Raw genomic sequence first — 24,963 nt, 5'->3', positions numbered from 1 at the left:
CTCCAAATGTTCTAGGACCATGTGTTTTCTTGTGACCTCTTCCATTCCATTACAAACCCTTATATTGTCTTTAAATTGATCATATGTTGTGGTGTTTTGTGTAGTGTTTTAGTGTGGTGTTGTGTTGTGTTGTGTGTTGTGTTGTGTGGTGTAGTGTAGTGTAGTGTAGTGTTGTGTTGTGTTGTGTAGTGTAGTGTAGTGTTGTGTTTGGTGTGTTGTGTGTGTAGTGTTGTGTAGTGTAGTGTAGTGTAGTGTAGTGTTGTGTGGTGTAGTGTAGTGTAGTGTAGTGTAGTGTAGTGTAGTGTAGTGTTGTGTGGTGTGGTGTGAGCTATGATACTGAGCAGTAAAAGTTATGTAAGTGTACATGTTGTTGTTGATTATTAACCAGGAAGAGAGGGTACTATGACTATGATGTATCATCTGATATTAACAGTTACGGTCCAGATTCAAACTGACCTGGCCTCCATTTTCAGGCTGGCTTTATTTGTGAGTTTAAAATGGAAAAAAGCTTTGATTACGTCTATTGTACATTCTTACTGCATTAAAGGGATAGATCACAAAAATATATCTATATATTTTGTTTATATTATACATTTTATATATATATATATATATATATATATATATATATATATATATATATATATATATATATATATATATCCATCCACCGGCCACTTTATTAGGTACACCTGTTCAACTGCTCTTTAACGCAAATATCTAATCAGCCAATCACATGGCAGCAACTCAATGCATTTAGGCATGTAGACATGGTCAAGATGACCTGCTGAAGGTGGTTTAAGTGACTTTGAACGTGGCATAGTTGTTGGTGCCAGACGGAAGGATAGAGGGAGTGAGGGAGGGAGGGAGGGAGGAAGGGAGAGAATGAGAGAGAGGAGGGAGGGAGGGAGGGAGAGAGGGAGGGATATAGGGAGGGAGAGAGGGACACAGAGAAGGGAGGGAGGTAGAGAGGGAGGGAGAGGAGGGAGAGAGGGAGGGAGATAGGAAGGGGAGGGAGGGAGGGAGAGGATGGAGGGAGAGAGGGAAGGAGAGAGAGGGGGGAGGGAGGGAGAGGATGAGGGAGAGATAGAGGGAGAGTAGTATAGAGAGGTAGGGAGAGAGGAAGAGAGATGGGATGGAGAGAGGAGGGAGAGAGAGAGAGGCACAGAGGGAGAGAGAGGCACGGAGGGAGAGAGAGGCACGGAGGGAGAGCAAGAGGAGGGAGGGAGGCAGGAAAGGGAGTGGAGTGAAAGAAAGAGAGAGAGAGATTGTGACAGAGAGAGAGAGAGAGAGAGAGAGGGAGGGAGAGAAAGAGAGAGAGAGCGTGTGAAGGAGGGAGAGAGGGAGGTAGGGAAGGAGAGAAGGAGGGAGGGAGAAAGAGGGAGGGAGAGAGGAAGGGAGGTAGAGAGAGTGGGAGAGAGGGTGGGAGGTTGATGGAGAGAGGGGGGAGGTAGAGGGAGAGAAGGGGGTAGGGAAGGAAAGAGAGAAAAAGACAGAAAGAGGGAAAGAGAAAGAGAGAGAGAGATTGGATGGGGAGAAGAGGTAGGGAGGGAGAGAGGGAGGGAGAGAGAGAGAGAGAGGGAGAGAAAGAGAGAGAGAGAGCGAGTGAAGGAGGGAGAGAGGGAGGGAGAGAGGGAGGGAGGGATGAAGAGGGAGGAAGAGAGGTAGGGAGAGAGGGAGAAAAAGACAGAGAAAGTGTATAGTGTGGTATTGTTGTGTTGCGTTGTGTGTTGTGTTGTGTTGTGTTGTGTTGTGTGGTGTGTAGTGTTGTGTTTGGTGTGGTGTGTAGTGTTTTAGTGTGGTGTGGTGTGGTGTGTAGTGGTGTGTAGTGTAGTGTAGTGTGTGTAGTGTAGTGTAGTGGAGTGTTGTGTAGTGTAGTGTAGTGTTGTGTGTGTAGTGGTGTGTAGTGTGTTGTGGTGTGAGCTATGATACTGAGCAGTAAAATTTGTGTAAGTGTACATGTTGTTGATTATTAACCAGGAAGAGAGGGTACTATGACTATGATGTATCAGATGATATTAACAGTTACGGTCCAGAGTCAAACTGACCTGGCCTCCATGTTCAGGCTGAGCTGGCTTCATCTGCCAGTTTAAAATGGAAAATAGCTTTGATTGATGCCTACTGGACATTCTTACTGCATTAAAGGGATAGATCATAAAAAAAAATCTAATTTGTTTTTAGCATTATATTATATTTTATTATAAATCAAAAAAAATTAAATATTATTTATATATATATATACTGTATATGTGTACATATTATATATCTCTATCTGACAGAGAATCAGAGAATCTATCCTAGTCTATATGGTGTACACACCTCCTCAGATTAGAAAGGAGATGCTCGGCCCGGCACAGGGGTAAGAGGAGAGAGAGATGTGGCCCTCCTCGACACACGCAGCTCTCTACTACACGTTGTACAGCAAATGGGAGGCGTTGACCGAGTCAGTTACAAAGAACTGTCACGTGTGCAGAGTAGTGTGTCTATGGTTGTGTCTACTGTAGACACTGCTAACAAGCTCTTGAGCTTAGAGACTCTATCCTAGTCGAAACACATCTTCTAGTCGGCCATCATGCTTTATGTTAACATGTATAGTTTATTTCCCTCTTCTATTCTCCCATGGACCAACCACAACTACCACCTCTTTTCCTAAAGTCACCTAAAGTGTTTCTAGTCGTAATAATGACAATAACTGTATCACCTTCTGACAGAGGTCAGAGAGGAGGAGGGGAGACACATTTAACTGTGTAATTGTATTGATAATTTCCTGTACTTGTAACATTCAAGCCTCTGTTGTTTTATATTGATTGTTACATTCCTTTACAGTTCAGTCTTTTAGTTGGTACTGTCGGCTTGTCCTCGACCAGCAGACAACCGTGACTGTTGAACCCTGCCTAGACCTTGTCCTGGACCAGGAGACAACCGTGACTCTTGAACCCTGCATAGACCTTGTCCTGGACCAGCAGACAACCGTGACTGTTCAACCCTGCATAGACCTTGTTGAGTGAGAGGGAGGGAGGGAGGGAGGGAGGGATAAAGAGGGAGGAAGAGAGATAGGGAGAGAGGGAGAGAGGGTGGGAGGTAGAGGGAGTGTAACTGTACATGTTGTTGTTGATTATTAACCAGGAAGAGAGGGTACTATGACTATGATGTATCATCTGATATTAACAGTTACGGTCCAGAGTCAAACTGACCTGGCCTCCATATTCAGGCTGACCTGGCTTCATCTGCCAGTTTACAATGGAAAATAGCTTTGATTGACGTCTACTGTACATTCTTACTGCATTAGATTAGATTAGATTAGATTAGATTCAACTTCATTGTCACTGTGCAGAGTACAAGTACAGAGACAACGAAATGCAGTTAGCGTCTAACCAGAAGTGCAAAAAAAGCAGAAAAGTGCAATGTGAACAATATATACAGGTAGTGTAGTATAAGCAGTATATGAGCAGTATAAGTAGTGCATTATAAGCAGTATATGTATTAACAGTAACATTATAAGCAGAATAAATATAGAATGCATTATGAACAGTATAAGCAGTACATGAGCAGTATAAGTAGTGCAGTATAAGCAGTATATGTATTAACAGTAACATTATAAGCAGAGTGTAGTAAATAAACTTAGATGAAGAAAGGAAGCTGCAGAGGTCCGGATGAGTCAGTTTAATCGTCTTTAATTAATCATAACTTCATCATTACAATCCACGGCCAGATGTGGGGGGCTCCTGTACAGTCAATAATGTCCCCCCCTGTCTAGTCTAGCCGTTCAGTCTTTTATACAAAACAGCATGCTTTGTCTTCCAGATTTGGGCATGGAATTCCCAGGTCCACGTTACTCTAAACATTTTCAACCTATACGATGGTGATGTTTATAGCCTTAACCAAATAAGGCTATTCCTTATGGTGCTGTTCATAGCTTTAACCAAATAAGGCTATTCCCTATGGTGATGTTTATAGCCTTAACCAAATAAGGCTACTCCCACCACTATCCCTCCTTTACCATCCCTCCAATCTACAGAGGTCAACTGCAGGCTGCAACATTCCAAGGGCATGACACATCAGGCCTTCTTCTGGTCAGAGCAAAATACACTACATATTCCCCCCTTTGGGACTTATTAAAGTCCCAACACAGAGAAATTGTATAACGCTTACTCTAACCATACTGCATGTAGTTGTGTGTAACATGGTTCAAAGGGATATAAAAATAACAAGTAAACCACAAAAATTATTGTGAACTTAAGCCGTGGAAATTATCAAATAACAGTTCCTAAACAATAGACAGTCTATTCAATGTCCTATTAAAAGCTTACGCGTACATTAAGTCAAGCCTTACTTATATGTTCAAAATAAATTGCTATGGACATAAACATACATAAGTATAGACTATTCTGTGATACACACGTGGTCCCATATATGTTCAACAAAGAATAATAAAGAGTGATAACAATACTTCAAAGAATAACAAAGAATGATAAAAATACTTCTCTTCAGGTCTTCGTTGCTTGATTTACCTTTACCCGGGGGTCAGAGGTTACTAGCACATAACCCCCCATATGAGGACAGTCTTTACCACTGCCTCGTTTGTGTAACAGACAGAGAATAGAAAGATAGAGAAAGACAGAGATTTGCTGAACACGAAGCCTCTAACTTCGAACTTTACCTCCAAAATGAGGATTTGCCTTCGGATCGTTCAACTTAATCTTCAGTATCCTTTCCATCTTCCTCATTGCTGTCATCGTCATCCAGATACCCAGGGTTTGGATACAAGTCAGGACTATCATAGTCATCAGGCATTCCTGAATCTTTACGGTCATCTCTTCTTCCCTTCATAACTGCCATTTGAAGTGCTTGAGTATTCATTGCCTTGTCAATTCCTCGTGTTATTAGTCCTCGTATGATTGGAATGCAACAGCAGATTATGAGGGCTAAGACAATCACACAGCCCAACATGATGGCTCCTATTCTGGCGAAATAGGCTCCCCATTGTCCCATCATGTTCTCCATCCAGGAGGTCCATTTGTTTCCAAATCCAGCATTCTCTTTAACTTCCTCCCTCAGGTGTTTGAGCTTCCTCATGGCTATAGAGAATTGTCCATCGGCTGCTGTGTTGTTAGGGATGAACGTGCAGCACTGTTCTCCAAACATGTGGCATACTCCTCCTTTTTCTGCCAATAGAAAATCCAGCGCTTGTCTGTTTTGCCAAGCCATTTCACTCATTGCTACAAGCTGCCTTCCTAGAGACCCTAAAGCATCATGCGTGTAGTTTATGAATCTTTGCTGGTTATAGTAGATGTAGTTTATCCAGTCAGTATTGACATTTATTCCAGCTGAAGGAAGAAAGAAAGATGTGAATCCCATTGCTACGGAATTTATAGCCTTGTATTCACTGGGTATACCTCTAGGAATTCCCAAACTGTCTAAGCGTCTGTCCTCCTTGTATTCCCTCCGAGATCTCGTAGATTTAGATTGTTCTTGGACTTCCAAGTCCTTTGTTGGGATGACAATGATAGGCTGGATCGCCTGCACCCGAGCACATCTCCCATTCCATCCTATCTGCAGGGTGTTCAGTAGATGTTCTCCATCACAGAGCCAATATTGATCTGCTACAGCTTGAGTGGCATAGTGGTATGGGCAAACGCTAGGAGGAATCCCAGCTTTTTTCCCCCTTCTTTAGGATTGCTGATATTTTCGCTGTCTGTCCTATTTTTGAAGGCACACATTCTCCATCATTTGTGCTCATTCCTAGTATAGATAGGTTCGAAAGATCCCATATACTTTCACAAAGTTCTTTGTCTAGTATGCCCACCTGGACAGTTCCCACTTTTTCAAAGCATTCAAATTTTCCCACAAGCGTTAACTCTGTTCCAGGGGATATTGTCTTTATTTTTCTATCTATTCGTACATCTAGAGCATCACATTTGGCTCCCAACGTCTTCACAAGCGCCTCCGAGTCCAATACCCTTCTGTCCGTCATTATAGTGTTGTCATAGTATTCTCTGGATCCAAGGAACTGCAAGCACTCCGCTTCACAGAGTGGGGCAAAGGCAATTGCTTGAAATGGCTTTATCCCCAAAGTTGTTCCTGCAATATCAGAGCCCTTCACGCTCCTCAGCCAGTCTGCTTTTAGCTCCCCACAGTTTTTCCAATTGAATTTGGTATTCATGATTATTAACGAGCTTTCTTTTGCTTTGGAGCATATATAACAGTCTTTTTTGCTATGAGTCTCTCCAGTGTATTTCATCCATTGATACCAGAGGTTCCTTCTTGCTTGTCTCATCAGTGGATCTTGAATTGAGTTCTGTGCTGACCTTATTTTATTCTTATTTATTTCCTCTCCAGGTCCTGATCTGGTTGGTCTCCTCTTTTCCATATCCTTCCTGGTTATCTGTTCATCAATTGTGAGGTTTTTCTCAATAGTGAGTTCTTGTGTTACATCTGACTCCATTGTGGTAGTTTCCATCATCTTCTGAGTTTTAATCTCTATTATCTGAGTTGGTCCAATTTCATGTCCAACCATAAACATTGTAGGCTCATTCATGGTGGAAACAATTTCTTCTTGAACTAATGGGGTCACTATCTCAGCTTTGTCGACAGGCTCTGGCTCTGTGGTATATTCTTGTTCTATCACTGTAGGTTCAAACTCTAAAGTTGTTTGCACTTGTCTGTTAGTTGTATACGCGGTTACAGATTCTGGCTCTGGCTTAGGACTCGTCAACTCTTCTTAATATTTTTCTGATCGTGTTTTATACGTTGTTAGCTCCATTGACATTTCCACTTCCGGTTAGTTTTGTTGTTGTCTCCAATTCCTCTATTTCCTCAGTAACTGTATCTGTGAGGAATTCTAGTACTGAACAAATCTATCGACAACAACAATATATTTTGCCTCCTACCGGGCGCGTCATATCCACGTAGTCGAGGACTAGTTCTTTCATTGGCCCATTTGGTGTTGGGATGTGTCCTGGAGGAGTTAATACTCCTCTTCTAATATTGTTTTTCAAACAGATTGTGCATCTACCTATGACATGGTCAATTTATTCTAGTAGATATGGTGCCCAAAATCCATATTCTTTTGTAATTTTCCTTCTCACTTCCCCCCTCGCTACATGGGCGAGCCCATGAGCGTCATGTATCAACAGTCCTAGCTAGTTAGGAGGTGCTACTATCAAACCCTCATTGTTCCTCCAGAGGCCTGTAGCACCCTGACTCGCTCCTCTGACAAGCCACAAGTTATTATCTAGTGCACTTGCTTCCTCTTGCATCAAGTCTCGGTTCTGCCATCCTGGTTGGTTGGAGATGGGCTGTTTAATGGCAACACTTGTTACTCCTCAAATGATTCGTCAGAGCTATTGTAGCTAACTATCGTAAACTATTTCAGTGCTGCTAGCAATCGTCGCCTTTTCCAAGTTGGAACTTCGTCGCCACAACAGTGTCCAGTGTGCTATGGATTGTCCAAAATAAACTACACGTTCCTGGCAATATTGCAACTTCTTCTGAGAGGCTTTGTGTCCTTTTTCATCATCTTGTTCTGCTTGTGGAAGAACTCCACATTGATGTCTCCACAGACAGGCAGTGGCTGGGGGAACTCAAAGTACATACGCTTGTCCTCTCGCCTTGTGTGCACTGGGTTGGACGTATGGATCTTGACTTTTAGTTGATAAACCACAAACTGCGGATCCCAATGCCAATTCCCTTCTTGAAGCCCTGAGGAATCGGGTCACTCCTGTTTTTAACGGTACTGTCCCTGCAGGTGCCTCCACTAAGCATGGGGAGCGTCTCAAACACCATTTTGTGGAAGAGCAGAGCGATGGGCTTGTATTCTAGCTGGTTCTTCAGAAAGTAGCTGTAGTAGTAGACATAGCGTCACTGGCTTGGGATTGTGACTCCCTTCTTGTCTCTTGTCCGCACTTCCCCGTAGAAGTCGAGTGCTTCCTATGCCTCCAGGAACTTCCCTCGGTGGAGGAGATAAGTGCAGATCATGACACCGGTGAGGCCCTTCCCTGCCTTGCAGTGGATGGCCGCCACATGATGGTCATCCTCACTTAGCCACTGGTCCAGGTCTTCACAGAATGGCTTGATTAGCTCCAGCTGAGGCTGGTTGTGGTCTTCAAAGGGGTACTGTGCAACTCTGCAGTTAAACTTTGCGGTGTCGTAATGTCGCTTGGCGCAAAGATTATATATCTTATAATGATTTTTGTGTTTTGAGTCCAGAAACCGTACTACATCGTCTATATTGTTTCTGTAGACACTCTCAAGTCTTTCTGCAGGAAAGCCCATAGCAATTATATTCGGATAAATATAGGTCAAGTCCAAGTCAAACCCATCTTCCTGGTATCTCCTTTTGTTTCGGCTGACAATTTCCTTTATTATTGCAGCCATATCTGTGACAGGAGTCCTTAAGGTATTGAGCTTAAGAGAGAGTATTGTTGTCTTTGTACGAAACGCTGCCAATATGTTTCTTCCTCGCAATCCCGTTGGTGTCACCACTAGCTAATGCTAGTTAGTCGGAGAGCTGTTTGTTGACAGCTAGCTAGTAAAGTAGCTAGCTAGAATGGCTGCTCCTGCTGCTGGGTCATAAAGGAGGGCCTTACTCCGTTCCCCCACAGGCCCGGCTTCACAGATCCCGCGATTTGACACAAAATCCTCCAGACGAATAGATACAGAATTATCCAGCTCTCTTTGTGGTTGTCTGGGATCTCAGGGTCAGACGACTGCGTGATGGAGGCCATGATAGGTGTATAATCTATTAGCGCTAGGAATGTAGCAATCGAAAATAGTTGTATTGGTCAATAGCTCAAAAGTATAGTCTAATATGCAAGTAGGACTCTACAGCCTTGATGGCATGTGCTCTTCAAGCTTGTGTCTCGTGATAAGTTGACCTTGCGTCTTAACTTTATTGGAGTGTATAGTGTCTCTATGTCTTCAAAATATACTTAGTAGTAAAATCTGTGTAAAAGTTTTGTTTCTATCTAACTATGTGGTTTTTTCTTTGGCTGGTTTGCCTGTTACAGCTGAGAACTCAATCTACAGTTGAAATAAGATAGCAGGTTAAAGAGGCACAAGGTGATTAGTTGATGTGATGTATGGTTGTGTCTGTGTGCATGAGAGCTGGGGGAGAGATGAAGGAATGAAATGTTGCTGGTGTTGGTACATTCAGTCTCTTCCTTTCTCGGTTGCAGGCTTCTCTGTAGTTGTAACTTTATTTTTTGGATCCTTCTTTGTCTGCTTAGACACTACCAGCTGACACCCCCCTTTCAGATTCTCTGGGCACCCCTAAAACCCCCGCTCCGGGCCCCTGTTCGGGTTCACCGGTCCCTGTGATTGCTGTTGCTGTGGCCATTGCATTCGTCCCTGGGATGTATTCATTGGAGTTGGATAATGTCCCTTGTAGGCTTCTCCGCCGCATTCGCGGGCTCTTTTGTAACCTGTCCGGAACAGATGTCCTTTTTGTCCGCAATAGTGACACAGTCTTCCGACTTGCTGGGGTCCTGGATTGTAACCTCCTTGTCTAGTATATCCTTGACCCCCCTTTCTCCATTTCTGAGGTTGTGGGTATGGAGGCTGAGGAGCAGCCTGTATTACTGGTGTCGATTGAGGTTGTGTCTGTGGTTGAGGCAGGTTTTGCAGAACCACAGCCTGTGTTCTTTCCTTATTCTGTTTTCCCTTGCTCAACTGCAACTGATTAAGTTTTCTGAGCATCTCTTGGTCTTGTTCTTTCAAAGTTCGTTCTTTTTTGCGATGTAACTCCACCTGATGTGCTACGTGGTCCATGTAGATGACAATCGTGATTTTAGCTTCTCCTGTCTCGAGTATTTGTTTATCTTCATCTTCCATGAGGTATCTTCCTTCTGTGTTGAGGATTGGTAGTTGTGGATAGCTTCTGGTGGGCGTAGCCCTTTCCTCATATGGTGGTGGAGCCACAGTTGGGGTTTTGTGTGAGAAAGGAGTATTCGTCTCCTTCCCTAATCTCTCAGTTTCCTCTTCCAGGCTCTTATCCACTGCTTTATCTCTTATTCCTTTTACCAATGGGTTGCTCTTTTCAACCATTTGCACTGGAGTAGACGTCTTAGCTGAAGCCGCACCCATAATTGTTGTTCCTTCAACCGTTGACTTAGCTGAAGACACTTTTCCAGTAGGCACTTCCTTTGTTTACAGTTCAACTTCTTGGCTGAATGGTTGGTTACTTATTTTGTTGATTCTATATTAATGTCTTTAATCAACACATTCAGTCACCATACCAGTGTGAAACGTTCTTGCTCTGGCTATCCACCTCCGTGCCAAAAATAACAAATTAAAACAAAAAAGGTTCAGCAAAGACACCGAGATGCCTTTGCTGCTATGCCTGTCAGCAAGTCAGTTCCACACCCCACAATCATACACCTTTCAGACTCAGACGTCTCTCACAAGGATGTTTGTCCTGTTAATGCTAGCCAAATCAATCCTCCTGTAAATACTAAACAAACCAAACAAATGCAAAAATTTGAATATTCAGTTTAAATTGTGATATGATCATATCGCAGTCATGCAAAAGCTTTATATCATTTCACAGGTGATGCACACATAGTATTTGTTCAAGTCGAAGCACGCAAAAATTAGAAGCAGATTAGATTGTCTGTGTTATACATGTTCCATCAATGTCAGCATGATTATTCTGTGCACTATAATTCAATACCATTATCTGTTAATGGAAGTGACCGATCAAAGAGAGAGAGAGAGAGAGAACGAGAGGATCGCCTTATCTTAATTAAGCATCTAGCCAAACAATCACTCAATGGTTAATTATATTATTTTCACAATCAATGAATTTATTTATTGATTCTTTACAAATCAATCACAAATAATCAATCACTAATAAAATAAAGTTGAATCTAATCTAATTCAATTCAATTAATTAATCCTTGATCACAATTGACAATTGTCAGTTATCTCCAATGGAGCAGCCAATTAACCAATTTAACCATGTAATCAATTAACCATATAATCAATCGATCAATTAATCAGACAATCAAATGGTCAATCAACAAGTCCATATAGCGAACTTCAAACATCAACCAAATAATAGCTGTCTTACTTTGACGTAGGCTATATGAGACGAGCTGTTCTGATGTCTCTCACAAATCTGTCTTTTTACTGCTATCTGGCGCTCTCTCTCTCGGAACCTCTGTCCCTCTCCTGTTTTGCTCGAAACAAAACATTAATTTGATTAGTTCTCTTAAAATAGTTAAACATTCAAAACAAAACATACAGAAGATACTAGACTAAAATAAGATCAGAGATAAGAAAAATAAACTTCATAAAATGGAACGTTACTTTTTCCCAATGTTTGAACAGTTTCCAACATCTCAACGCGCACTTGAGATGCTGGCAACAGGCCCAGAAAAACACATCGTAAATATCATTGACATGCACCGCCTGGCACCAAAATCTACGTAAGCATGTCCATATTGGGCGTATAGTATCGGCTACACTTTACAGCATTAAGACCGCACCCATCCGACCAATACATTTACACTATTTTCAAAGAACAATAAATTTACACTTATTTTTAACGAACAATAAATTTACACTATTTTCAATGTGCATTTTCTACAGAGAAAGAACAGAGAGAGAGAGAGGGAATCTCAGAGAGGCACTATATGGTTTATGCTTCGTTTTCTGATCTGAAGCCGCTCAACCTCAAATCAGTCAGACGAACAGAGGCTGTCGAGCGTTTGCGCACTCGAGGTTCCCCGTCCGCTGAGACAAGAGGTCGAATCGCAACAACCAGATCCCCGCACTCACGGAATAGAAATCCCCAATGAGAAAGAGAGAGGGAGAGAAAGAGAAAGAGAGAGAGAGAGTGAAGGCCTTTTAAATGAGATATTTACAACTAACACTGTGTACACTTAATCATATTGTTCTCAATTTAAGAACAAGGGTAAGATACTAATTTTATTTCATACGTTCTCTGGAAGACATTAACTCAAATAGCCCAGAGCAGGGGACCCGCCCCTGTCAGGGATCTGTAACTTTTCAAGCAGGCAGCCATTCTATTTTTAGAACAAGTGAGCAGAAAGGGAGCAGGGGAGACAGCAGTGAGAAAAGCTGTGCGCCTCCGCTCCAGGATGCAACTCAAACCTGTTACCACAAAACTAAAATGTAGCCTGAAATTTAACTCTATTTATCTGCAGATACTTAAAAACTCAAATGTAGCCTGTACCTCAGACGAAATACTGACAGCGTCCCATACAGTACTCATCAAGTCACTGCTATAACAAATGTAGCCTGTACCTCAGACGAAATACTGACAGCGTCCCATACAGTACTCATCGAGTCACTGCTATAAAACTCAGATGTAGTCAACCTCAGACGAAATACTGCACGGCGTCCCCCACAGCACCCATCGAGTCACTACACCTGTTAGTGTCTTCCTAAATTTAAGTGAACACGACAACCAGCTGATCAGACCAGTTTCGGAATGTTAAGTGACGTAACTCCAAATGATTCAAACTAATTACCGAGTTTTTTAGGGTTACATTGAAGAGTCGAATCTCCAACAGTTAGGTCAACATAACACTTCACAGACACTCTATACTTTGTTTAAATTTAGCAGACATGCAACCACCTTCAATTCATCTACCTGGTTCTTTTAAATTTTGGTCGATAGCCCACAGTCAACTTGACATAATAGCCTGTACTTATCTTTTTGAGGCACACACCCAGCTGGTGGCCTGTTCTTCTGCATGGCTATCGGTTGGCCAAATCCTGTTCGTGACGCCAATTTGTAGTAAATAAACTTAGATGAAGAAAGGAAGCTGCAGAGGTCCGGATGAGTCAGTTTAATCGTCTTTAATTAATCATAACTTCATCATTACAATCCACGGCCAGATGTGGGGGGCTCCTGTACAGTCAATAATGTCCCCCCCTGTCTAGTCTAGCCGTTCAGTCTTTTATACAAAACAGCATGCTTTGTCTTCCAGATTTGGGCATGGAATTCCCAGGTCCACGTTACTCTAAACATTTTCAACCTATATGATGGTGATGTTTATAGCCTTAACCAAATAAGGTTATTCCTTATGGTGCTGTTCATAGCCTTAACCAAATAAGGCTATTCCCTATGGTGATGTTTATAGCCTTAACCAAATAAGGCTACTCCCACCACTATCCCTCCTTTACCATCCCTCCAATCTACAGAGGTCAACTGCAGGCTGCAACATTCCAAGGGCATGACACATCAGGCCTTCTTCTGGTCAGAGCAAAATACACTACAAGAGTAAATAAGCAGAATAAATATGGAATGCAGTATGAATAGTATAAACAGATATGTACAGTATGTACAGATATGTGCAGTGTATTAACAGTAGCATTATAAGATTCGTAAAAAATAAGAATATGTGCATTATGAACAGTATAGACAGATATGTACAGAAGAGCAGTAGTATATAGTATAAGAGCAGTGTCATTAAGTGAAGATACAGTATGTACAGTTTATAGGAGTGCTATAGGGTAAGAGTAGTACAATGTGTGGTGTGGTGTGAGCTTTGATAGTGAGCAGTAAAAGTTGTGTAAGTGTACATGTTGTTGTTGATTATTAAGCAAGAAGAGAGGGTACTATGACTATGATGTATCAGATGATATTAACAGTTACGGTCCAGAGTCAAACTGACCTGGCCTCCATATTCATGCTGAGCTGGCTTCATTTGTGAGTTTAAAATGGAAAATAGCTTTGATTGACGTCTACTGGACATTCTTACTGCATTAAAGGGATTAATCACAAAAAAATCTTTTTTTTTGTAATATTACAAAACTGTCACATGTGCAGAGTAGTGTGTCTATGGTTGTGTCTACTGTAGACACTGCTAACAAGCTCTTGAGATTAGAGACTCTATCCTAGTCGAAACACATCTTCTAGTCGGCCATCATGCTTTATGTTAACATGTATAGTTTATTTCTCTCTTCTATTCTCCCATGGGCCAACCACAACTACCACCTCATTTCCTAAAGTCAACAGTGCCTTCCAAAAGTATTCAGACCCCTTCACTTTCTCCACATTTTGTTGTGTTTTTGACTCAATTTAAAATGAATTAAATGAAAAGAATTTGACATCAATCCACACACAATACCCCAGAATGACAAAGCAAAAACTAATTTTTTGAAATTTCAGTGAATGTATTAAAATTTAAATACAGAAATCCCTGATGTACAGAAGTATTCAGACCCTTTGCTATGACACTCTTAAAATGAGCTAAAATGCAAAAATGTCATCAACAATTCACTCAATAAGTTGAATTAAGTTCAAGTAATTTTGGAATTAATATCTTTGTTTTTATAGTCTCTGATTTGCATTGGAATCAATTCCACACTGTGTGGATTAAGATGTCACGCCCAAAGCAAATTTCATAATTTTCTCTCGACCCTGACAAACTCCCCAGTCCCTGCCAGAGACAAACATGACCAGAATACTAGGACTACAGATCAAACTATAAAACTAGGACTACAGATCAAACTATACAACTAGGACTGGGACTACAGATCAAACTAGGACTACAGATCAAACTATACAACCAGGACTGCAGATAAAACTATAAAAATAGAACTACAAATTAAACTGATCAAATTCTGTTTTCTAGCTTCTTTAGTTAATCACCATAGTTTTCCTTTTTTCCACTTTATGATCTGATCCCTTGGTGCTCCAAGCTACATGATGGGTGATAAGGAAGTAGAACTGTGGGTGGGTGAGGCTACGTCTTGATCACATAATAGAATTGAGTGACTGCCAGTTTCTCTGCCTTCTGCAACCTGACACCTCCTCAGAATTATTCACACACACGATCATTTCATTGGATAAGAAATATCTTGCCCCACCCCTCCCATGGTCACACATTGACAGGTAACTCACCTGATCTGTCCTTCGTGTCTGTCATCAGTAGATACGTTCAGTCTCAGACTAACCTCTCAGTCAGACAGCAGCCATCAGACTGTCTTTAGTCCTGACTGACAGACAGAGTGGAGAACTGCAGACGACCAATCTAAAAGGACCAGAATGATCAGTTAGGCAGCAAAGCTCTGTTTTCTCTTTACTCTGGAGACGATGGCTGCTGTTGGAGACTAAGGAGTCGAGTACCAAGTCTCTAAGGGGTGACTGGGAATCACGGAGCAGGGACACTCTCCTGTGTAACAGCTAAGGGATGAGCTCCAACGTGTGTCCACAACCAAGCCAGAAGGAGAGAAACGTGAGAAACTCTCTTGTTGATGAATCGTCATATTTAACAAGATTGAACTCTGATGGAAATGTTCACTGTGAGTGTTGTGTTGTGTGAACTGTGATCCTGAGCAGTAAAACTCATATATAACTGTTTATGGTTCTTGTTGATCATTAACCAGGGAGAGTGTGCTCTGCTGGAAAAGTGTACTTGTGGTGTTGTCTTGTGTTGTGTTGTGTTGTGTTGTGTTGTGTTGTATTGTGTTGTGTTGTGTTGTGTGTGTTGTGGTGTGTTGTTTTGTTTAGTGTTGTGTTGTGTTGTGTTGTGTGGTGTGTGTGTTGTATTGTTGTGTAGTGTTGTGGTGTGTTGTGTGTGTTGTGTTGTGATGTGTTGAATGTTGTGGTGTGTTGAGTGTTGTGTTGTGTGTTGTGGTGTGTAGTGTACTGTAGTGTAGTGTAGTGTTGTGTAGTGTTGTGTTGTGTGAGTTATGATCCTGAGCAGTAAAAATCATATAACTGTTTATGGTTCTTGTTCATCATTAACCAGGAAGAGTGTGCTCTGCTGGAAAAGTGTATTTGTGATGTTGTGGTTTGTTGTGTTGTGGTGTGGTGTGGTGTGTGTGTTGTTGTGTGTTGTGTTGTGTTGTGTTATGTAGTGTTGTGTGTGTTGTGGTTTGTAGTGTAGTGTAGTGTAGTGTGGTGTGAGCTATGATACTGAGCAGTAAAAGTTGATTAATGTACATGTTGTTGTTGATTATTAACCACGAAGAGAGGGTACTATGACTATGATGTATCATATGATATTAACAGTTACGGTCCAGAGTCAAACTGACCTGGCCTCCATATTCAGGCTGAGCTGGCTTCATTTGTGAGTTGAAAATGGAAAATATCTTTGATTGACACCTACTGGACATTCTTTCTGCATTAAAGGGATAGATCACCAAAACAATATTTTTTGTTGTTGTAATATTATACAATATATATATATATATATATATATATATATATATATATATATATATATATATATATATATATATATATAAATATATTATATCCATATCTGACAGAGAATCAGAGAATATACCTATAGTCTATATGGTGTACCCACCTCCTCAGAGTAGAAAGGAGAATCTCGGCTCGGCACAGGGGGAAGAGGAGAGAGAGATGTGGCCCTCCTTGACACACGCAGCTCTCTACTACACATTGTACAGCAAATGGGAGGCGTTGACTGAGTCAGTTACAATGAACTGTTGCTGAAGATTTACTTCCCCCTTCAGAATTCTTTTACTCAACATTCCAGTTGTCTGACCAGACATTGACCTTGTCCTGGACCAGCAGACAACCGTGACTGTTGAACCCTGCTTAGAACTTGTCCTGGACCAGCAGACAACCGTGACTCTTGAACCCTGCATAGACCTTGTTGAGTGAGTCCCACATCACATCATCAATCAAATAATCATTCAATTTCATTCAATTCAATTCAGATTTCCCATTGGTCATTCTTTTAAGTTTATTTGCTGCATCATGAAAATCATGCGTGAGTGTGTGTGTGTGTGTGTGTGGTATTTGGTCTCCTTTAACGTGCTGCATGTGTTCATTGGGTTTATAGCAGGAGGTTCTTTGAGGAGAGGAGAGAGAGATGGGGACCACTGCCTCTAAAATGAGTCCCTCTGGGGAGAGAGAGAAGGGGACCACTGCCTCTAAAATGAGTCTTTCTGGGGAGAGAGAGGAGGGGACCACTGCCTCGAAAATGAGTCTCTCTGGGGAGAGAGAGGAGGGGACCACTGCCTCGAAAATTAGTCTCTCTGGGGAAGTTGAAGACATGAGGTAAGAGAAGAGTCTCTGGAGGGCATTTACTATGAATATGATGATACTGATGTTGATGATGATGATGATGATGATGATAGATACTTCATTCATAACCAGATTAATGTTAGACACAGGAATGTAGATATACTGTAGTTCAATGCATACTGTAACAACAGACAGTGTTGCAACACTCAGTAGAAGGCATGTCCACGGAGGAGGAGAGTGGATCCTGGAGGGAGATGGCCACTAAAAACCTAAAAGCTACTGACAATACAGTTATATTAATTTGGACTGACTACACTGTCCCAACTCTCCTCCTCTCAGTGCACCCCAACCCTCCATGGTGATGGGGATCCCCTGAATGAAACAAACACAGGTTCATTAATACTCTGTCCTTCACAATGCCACCCTCCTGTGGAACTGGCTCTAGAAGCTCAGGTCATATGGCACATTTAAAAACACAACTCCACCTTGTAATGCAGGGTCCAGCAGGAGAGACCAGCCTCACCTGTACCTAGCTGTGTGTCCATGAAGAGTGACCACTCTATGGGCCGTCCAATACACTTCAGACAAGGAACCAGCACTGCTAAACAATGGTAGGTGTATCATGGGGGATGTGATGAACTAACAGCTAGACTACGCCACCTGTTTGTTTCACGTTGTCAATATTCTAACAACACACAAACACACACTCATATGAACACATGACATCCATTATCTTCTGTTAAACATGTGAGAATATTGGTGTCTGACAACACAGATACCCACTCATGAACATGTGCTGTTCATTGTCTCCTGTTAATGAATGTGAGAATGTTGGTGTCTTTGTGTTTGACAGGGTCCAGCAGGAGAGACCAGCCTCAGCTGTACCCAACTGTGTGTCCATGAAGAGTGACCACTCTATGGGACAACCAATACACTTCAGACAAGGAACCGTCACTGCTAAACAAGGGTAGGTGTATCATGGGGGATGTGATGAACTAACTGCTAGACTACGCCACCTCTTTGTTTCATGAGGTCCTCAGAGTGTGCTGTTCACTGTCTCCTGTTAATGAATGTGAGAATGTTGTTGTCTTTGTGTTCGACACAGGAATGTAGATATACTGTTGTTCAATGCATTCTGTAGCAACAGACAGTGTTACAACACTCACTAGAAGGCATGTCCACAGAGGAAGAGAGTGGATCCTGTTGGGAGATGGACACTAAAAACCTAAAAGCTACTGACCATACAGATATGGTCAGATATGTTTAGCGGTATACACTCTGAAGTTATTCTATTTGAGAAACTGGGCCTCATTCACACTTCTCTGGATAAAGACATCTGCTTATTTCTTGTTTTTACCCAGAATCCCCAGTGACCAGGTGGAGAGACCAGATTCAGAGATTCCCAGTGGTCAGTCTGTCCAGAGTCAAAGTGAACTGGCCTCCATATTCAGGGTGAGCTAAATAAAAAGTATGACATTGAAGGTGGCAAAGTCATCCCCATATAATTTTTTTTTTTGTTTTGTTTCAATTGCATGCCAAAGTCAAGTGTTTTTTGTATTTAGTCTCTCTACTGTGTGTAAAGGTTTACCCATAATTGTCTATCTCACTCCACTTTATTTTTCTAAATGTTTCAGTCGCTTGAAGACAATGTCATCACTTTACTGAGAAATGAGCTGAAGAGGTTCAAGAGGCTTATTTCTCAAGACTACCCAGAGTGCTTTGAGAGTCAGGGGGAGAAAGAGCAAGTGGTGGATGATGAAGAAGAAGAGAAGCAGGAGAGCAGTGCCAGAGAAGGGGCTCTGAAGATCACACTGCACGTCCTGAGGAACATGAACCAGAAGGAGCTCGCTGACACACTGGAGAAACGTAAGAGACCTCATGTGTTTTCACAGAGAAGTGTTACTGGGCCTGAAATATTATTGGAAATACAAACACCACTAACTGTAATTATGATGTATATCCCCATTTGGTCACTCTTTATATTATGTTGCCTCTATAACTTAGTGTCTCTGTAATTACTCCAGTAATAAGATTGGTTGTTTCTGTATAATTGCATAGTAATGGTTTGGACAGTTTCCTATAACACAGATGGAATAAGGACTGTTCTTTCCTACATGTGTAGTAATATATCAATCAACTACACTACATACTATGTAATTATTACTATATAAATAATTTATAATTAATTACTTTATAACAACTTGTTAATTAATACAACATGTGGTCCTCTGTGGCTCAGTCGGTAGAGCATGGCTTTAACAATGCTCAGGTTGTGGGTTTGATTCTGCTGGGACCATATATACTGAAATGTATGCACTCACTGCATTGCAAGTCGCTTTGTATAAATACGTCGGCTAAATGGCATATATATATATATATATATATACAGTTACTGCAGGTATTGGGTCAACTTATAACTTGTAAAACACTTGTAAAGTGTGCCAGGAATATTTTGTAAATTGTTTTACTTTTATTTTAACAAATAGACACAGAATATCAACAAAAAAAGTCCAGAAAAACATATTATATAAAGTTATAATTGAATTAGCATTTAATCGAACGAAATAAGTATTTGATCCCCAAGCAAAAGATGACTTAGTACTTGTTGGAGAAACCCTTGTTGGCAAGCACAGAAATCAGACGTTTCTTGTAGTTGGTCACCAGGTTTGCACACATCTCAGGAGTGATTTTGGTCCACTCCTCTTTACAGGTCCTCTCCAAATCCTGAAGGTTTCAAGGCTTTTACTTGGCAACTTGAAGCTTCAGCTCCCTCCACAAATTTTCGATAGGATTAAGGTCTGGAGACTAGTTAGGCCACTCCATGACCTCAGTGTGCTTCTTCTTGAGCCACTCCTTTGTTGCCTTGGCCGTATGTTTTGGGTCATTGTCATGCTGGAAGACCCATCCACGACCCATCCTCAGTGCTCTGGCTGAGGGAAGGAGGTTCTCGTCCAAGATCTTACGGTACATGGCCCTGTCCATTGGCCCTTCAATGCAGTGAAGTCATCCTGTACCCTTAGCAGAGAAACAACCCCAAAGCATAATGTTTCCACCTCCGTGTTTGACGGTGGGGATGGTGTTCTTGGGATTGTAGCATTCAGCATTTCTCTCCCTCCAAACACGAAGAGTCAAATTTCTGCCAAAGAGTTCAATTTTGGTCTCATCTGACCACATCACCTTCTCCCAAGCCTTCTCTGAATCATTTAGGTGTTAATTGGCAAACATCAAATGGGCCTGTACATGTGCCTTCTTGAGCAGGGGGACCTTGCGGGCACTGCAGAATTTCAATCTGTTACGGTGTAGTGTGTTACCAATGGTTTTCTTGGTGACTGTGGTCCCAGCTGCCTTGAGATCATTACCAAGCTCCTCCCGTGTAGTTCTGGGCTGATCCCTCACCCTTCTCATGATCATCCTTACCCCACGAGGCAAGATCTTGCATAGAGCTCCAGGCCGAGGGCGATTGATGGTTATTTTGTATTTCTTTCTTATTTCTAATAATTGCACCAACAGTTGTCTCCTTCTCACCAAGCTTCTTGCTGATGGTCTTGTAGCCCATTCCAGCCTTGTGCAGGTCTACAACTCTTACCCTGATGTCCTTTGAATGTTCTTTGGTCTTGCCCATGGTGGTGGAGAGGTTGGAATGGATGAGATTGATTCTATTGACAGGTGTCTTTTATACCCATAAGAAGCAGAGATTAGGAGTACTTTCTTAAAGTGACAGGACTAATCTGTGTGCTTCATGGGCATATAACCGGTCTGTATGAGCCAGAATTCTTGCTGGTTTGTAGGGGATCAAATACTTATTTCCTTCGATCAAATGCAAATGAATTTATAACTTTATATAATGTGTTTTTTCTGGACTTCTTTGTTGATATTCTGTCTCTATTTGTTAAAATAAAAGTACCATAAAAATTATAGACCGGTCATTTCTTTGTAATCGGGCAAACTAACAAAATCAGCAGGGGATCAAATAATTATTTCCCCCACTGTATACTGAATGTATGCACTCACTGAAATGGAAGTCGCTTTGGATAAACGCGTCAGCTAAATGGCATATATATATATATATATATATATATATATATATATATATATATATATTTACAGTTATTGCAGGTATTGGGTCAACTTAATGTGAAGTGTGCCGGGAATATTTTGTTGATTGTTTTGTCATTCAGATGAGCTTGCGGTGGTGTGCCAACATGAACTCAAGTCCACCCTGAAGACAAAGTTTCAGTGTGTGTTTGAGGGAATAGCTAAGCAAGGCAACCCAATACTTCTCGATAAGGTCTACACAGAGGTCTACATCACAGAGGGTGGAAGTGGAGAGGTCAATAACGAACATGAGGTCAGACAGATTGAGACAGCATCCAGGAGACCAGCAACACAGGAGACACCAATCAAATGCAACGACATCTTCAAGCCTTTACCTGGACAAGACAAACCAATGAGAAATGTGCTGACAAAGGGAGTCGCTGGCATTGGAAAAACAGTCTCAACTCAGAAGTTCATTACGGACTGGGCTGAAGGAAAAGTCAATCAGGATGTCCAGTTCATATTTCCACTTCCTTTTCGGGAGCTGAATTTAATTAAAGAGAAGAAATTCAGTTTGAATCAACTTCTTGGTCATTTCTTCATTGAAATAAAAGAATCAGGAATCTCCAACTTTGACAAGTATAAAGTTCTGTTCATCTTTGATGGTCTAGATGAGTGTCGACTTCCTCTAGACTTCAAGAACAACGAGACATGTCGTGATGCCACAGAGTCAACCTCAGTGGACGTGCTGCTGACAAATCTCATCACGGGGAATCTGCTTCCCTCTGCTCTCCTCTGGATAACCTCCCGACCTGCAGCAGCCAATCAGATCCCTCCTGAGTGTGTTGACCAGGTGACAGAGGTACGAGGGTTCAACAACCCACAAAAGGAGGAGTACTTCAGGAAGAGAATCAGTGATGAGAACCTGGCCAGCAGAATCAACACACACATAAAGTCATCAAGGAGCCTCCACATCATGTGTCACATACCAGTGTTCTGTTGGCTCTCAGCCACTACCTTAGAGAGACTGTTGGGTGAAGCAGAGAGAGGAGAGATGCCCAAGACTCTGACACAGATGTACACACACTTCCTGGTATTTCAGACCATACAGAAGAATGTGAAGTACCTTGGAGACCATGACAGAGATCCACAGTGGGATAAAGAACAAATTCTGTCACTGGGAAAACTGGCCTTCAATCAGCTGGAAAATGGAAATCTGATCTTCTATGAGGAAGACCTGAGGGAGTGTGGCATTGATGTCACAAAAGCCACAGTGTACTCAGGAGTGTGCACTCAGATCTTCAGAGAGGAGTGTGGGCTGCACAACGTGTTCAGCTTTGTGCATCTGAGCATCCAGGAGTTTCTAGCTGCTTTATATGTGTTCCTCACATGCAACCACAGCAATGAGAATCCACTGGTCAAACAGAAATCCTCATCCAGGAAGCTACAGTCATCACACAGCCGCGAACAAAAGATTGACACACCACTGATCAACCCCATCATCAACCTACACAAGAGTGCAGTGGACCAGGCCTTACAGAGTGAGAATGGTCACCTGGACCTGTTCCTGCGCTTCCTCCTGGGCCTCTCACTGGAGTCCAATCAGAATCTCCTACGAGGCCTTCTGACACAGACAGGAAGCAGCTCACAGACCAATGAGGAAACAGTCAAGTATGTCAAGGAGAAAATCAGGGAGAATCCCTCTCCAGAGAGGTGCATCAATCTGTTCCACTGTCTGAATGAGCTGAATGACCATTCTCTAGTGGAGGAGATCCAAAGCTACCTGAGCTCAGGACATCTCTCAGAAGCCAAACTCTCACCTGCACAGTGGTCAGCTCTGGTCTTTGTGTTGCTGAATTCAGAAGAGGAGCTGGATGTGTTTGACCTGAAGAAGTACTCCAGATCAGAAGAGGGTCTTCTGAGGCTCCTTCCAGTGGTCACAGCCTCTAAGACAGCATTGTAAGTAGATGGACAAAACACTGCATTGAAACTTGATCTTTGAATTGAGTATGTGATCACATATTATGATTTTCGGATTAAATGGAAGAAACTGAGTTATTGAGCACTTGGTCAAAAGTAATTCATTAATGGATTGCATGCTTATCTTTCATGTTTTATTGACAAACAAATATGCGACTTGCTCCATCATGTTCAGTCGCTTTGTGTCTCGACTCCCAATAATGAGGTAGAAAGAGCCAGTTCCAGTCGGAGTACTGAACACTGGTTTGGAGAAATCCACTCCTGACGTTGAATCTGTTTTTAACGACTAACTCACACCGCGGCTCAAATGAAGACTTTTGGTCTGACATTAAGCAAATAACATAGGTAGCATATATAATAACATGGCTGGATGTGTTCACAGTTCAGCTAATGGGTTTGTCAGCTTTATTTTAGTGAAAGTGGAATGAGTCAGTTCTCTAGCCAGTGAGTTTACAGTTGGTGCAGTTGGAAGGAGCTCACTACTCATCTCCAACTGGAAGCTCAATCCATCATTTAAGGCATGAAAAGTATGGATACATGATGATTTCACCTTTAAAAAGAAGTGAAATGAATAGAAAACATGTTGTTCTAGTGAAATATGTTAAAATCCCAAAACAGCTCATGTAAAGGATTTGGACGAAAATGTAATTATATGGTAATTAGGTGCAGGGACATACAACTGGAAATGATGGAACACATCACATATGTACACTTTTCTCTGAATTAAAATGACTTGTATTTATTTCTCATTCAGGCTGAATGGTTGTCACCTCACAGAGAGATGCTGTGAAGCGTTGGCCTCAGCTCTCAGCTCAGACTCCTGCCACCTGAGAGAACTGGACCTCAGTAATAATGATCTAGGTGACGGGGGGGTGAAGCTGCTCTCTGCTGGACTGGGAGGTCCACACTGTCAAGTACAGACACTGAGGTGAGGTCTGAGACATCATTCCTAAGTGTCTGTTACATTATCATTCTATGGAATCGATGATACTTGCACAGAAAGGCTCAATAATTGAGACAGACAATGTACATTATCTTCCAATCAATTACTATAGTGTGTGTATGTGTGTATGTGTGTGTGTGTGTGTATGTGTGTGTGGTGTGTGGTGTGTGGTGTGTGTGTGTGTGTGTGTGTGTGGTGGCAGGGGGGGCTGTACTGTCTTCACTCTCTGAATAACTTTAGTATCCTCAAATCCTGACCCACCTGGCCTTAGATCAGCTCATGGGACTACACAATACTGCACTAACCCAATAGCATGCAAATACATTATACCAGACGTAGAAATCCTGTCACTACAAATGCACCCATGGTTGCTTGCTCCCCTGTTGAGAGCAACTATAACTCTTAATCATGAATTCTTATCATAATGCATCGCAGTGATGCTTTGGCTGCATGTATTTATTTGTATTCCTCATTCAGGCTGAATGGATGTGACCTCACAGAGAGATGCTGTGAAGCGTTGGCCTCAGCTCTCAGCTCAGACTCCTGCCACCTGAGAGAGCTGGACCTCAGTAATAATGATCTAGGTGATGGGGGGGTGAAGCTGCTCTCTGCTGGACTGGGGAGTCCACACTGTCAACTACAGACACTGAGGTGAGGTCTGAGACTATTATTGTTGTCAGACACATCATTACTAAGTGTCTGTTACATTATCAATGATACTCTTGTTGCTCTGCAAGGCTCAATGATTGAGACAGACAATGTCCATTATCTTCCAATCAATTCCGATATCATGGTTCTGTGTGTGTGTGTGTGTGTGTGTGTGTGTGTGTGTGTGTGTGTGTGACTGTGTCTGTGTCTGTGTCTGTGTCTGTGTCTGTGTCTGTGTGTGTGGTGTGGTGGGGTGGGCACTCTCTCAATAACCTTTCCTGACCCACCTGGCCTTAGATCAGCTCACACAATACTGCACTAACCCAATAGCTAGCAAATACATTATACCAGACGGAGAAATCCAGTGACTACAAATGTATCC

At 42.0% G+C, this 24,963-nt stretch overlaps 2 protein-coding genes across 10 annotated transcripts in view; one reads left to right on the top strand and one right to left on the bottom strand.

Annotated features, from left to right (window-relative positions):
* LOC310823633 (uncharacterized protein) overlaps nt 1–24,963 on the bottom strand; it is a gene marked incomplete at its 3' end in the record, with an annotated part of 277,614 nt that overhangs the window by 111,863 nt on the left and 140,788 nt on the right. The window lies entirely within an intron of this gene.
* LOC310823880 (uncharacterized protein) overlaps nt 1–24,963 on the top strand; it is a 417,085-nt gene that overhangs the window by 382,320 nt on the left and 9,802 nt on the right. For 7 of the 9 annotated variants that reach the window (XM_083696773.1, XM_083696771.1, XM_083696772.1 and 4 more), the window contains one exon: nt 24,411–24,584. The exons of 1 other annotated variant lie outside the window; for it this stretch is intronic. In XM_083696773.1, the coding sequence (XP_083552899.1) occupies nt 24,411–24,584 (174 nt within the window). Of the gene's footprint in view, nt 1–16,458; nt 16,606–16,790; nt 17,009–17,472; nt 17,587–17,828; nt 17,943–18,336; nt 18,428–18,609; nt 18,842–21,153; nt 22,970–23,744; nt 23,919–24,410; nt 24,585–24,963 lie in introns of all 9 variants that reach the window. One more of the 9 variants, XM_083696769.1, reaches the window with a different exon arrangement.

This window comes from Argentina silus (genome assembly GCF_951799395.1).
Source record: "Argentina silus genome assembly, chromosome: Y".
Lineage (NCBI taxonomy): Eukaryota > Metazoa > Chordata > Actinopteri > Argentiniformes > Argentinidae > Argentina > Argentina silus.
This window is presented reverse-complemented; position numbering and strand designations above follow the sequence as displayed.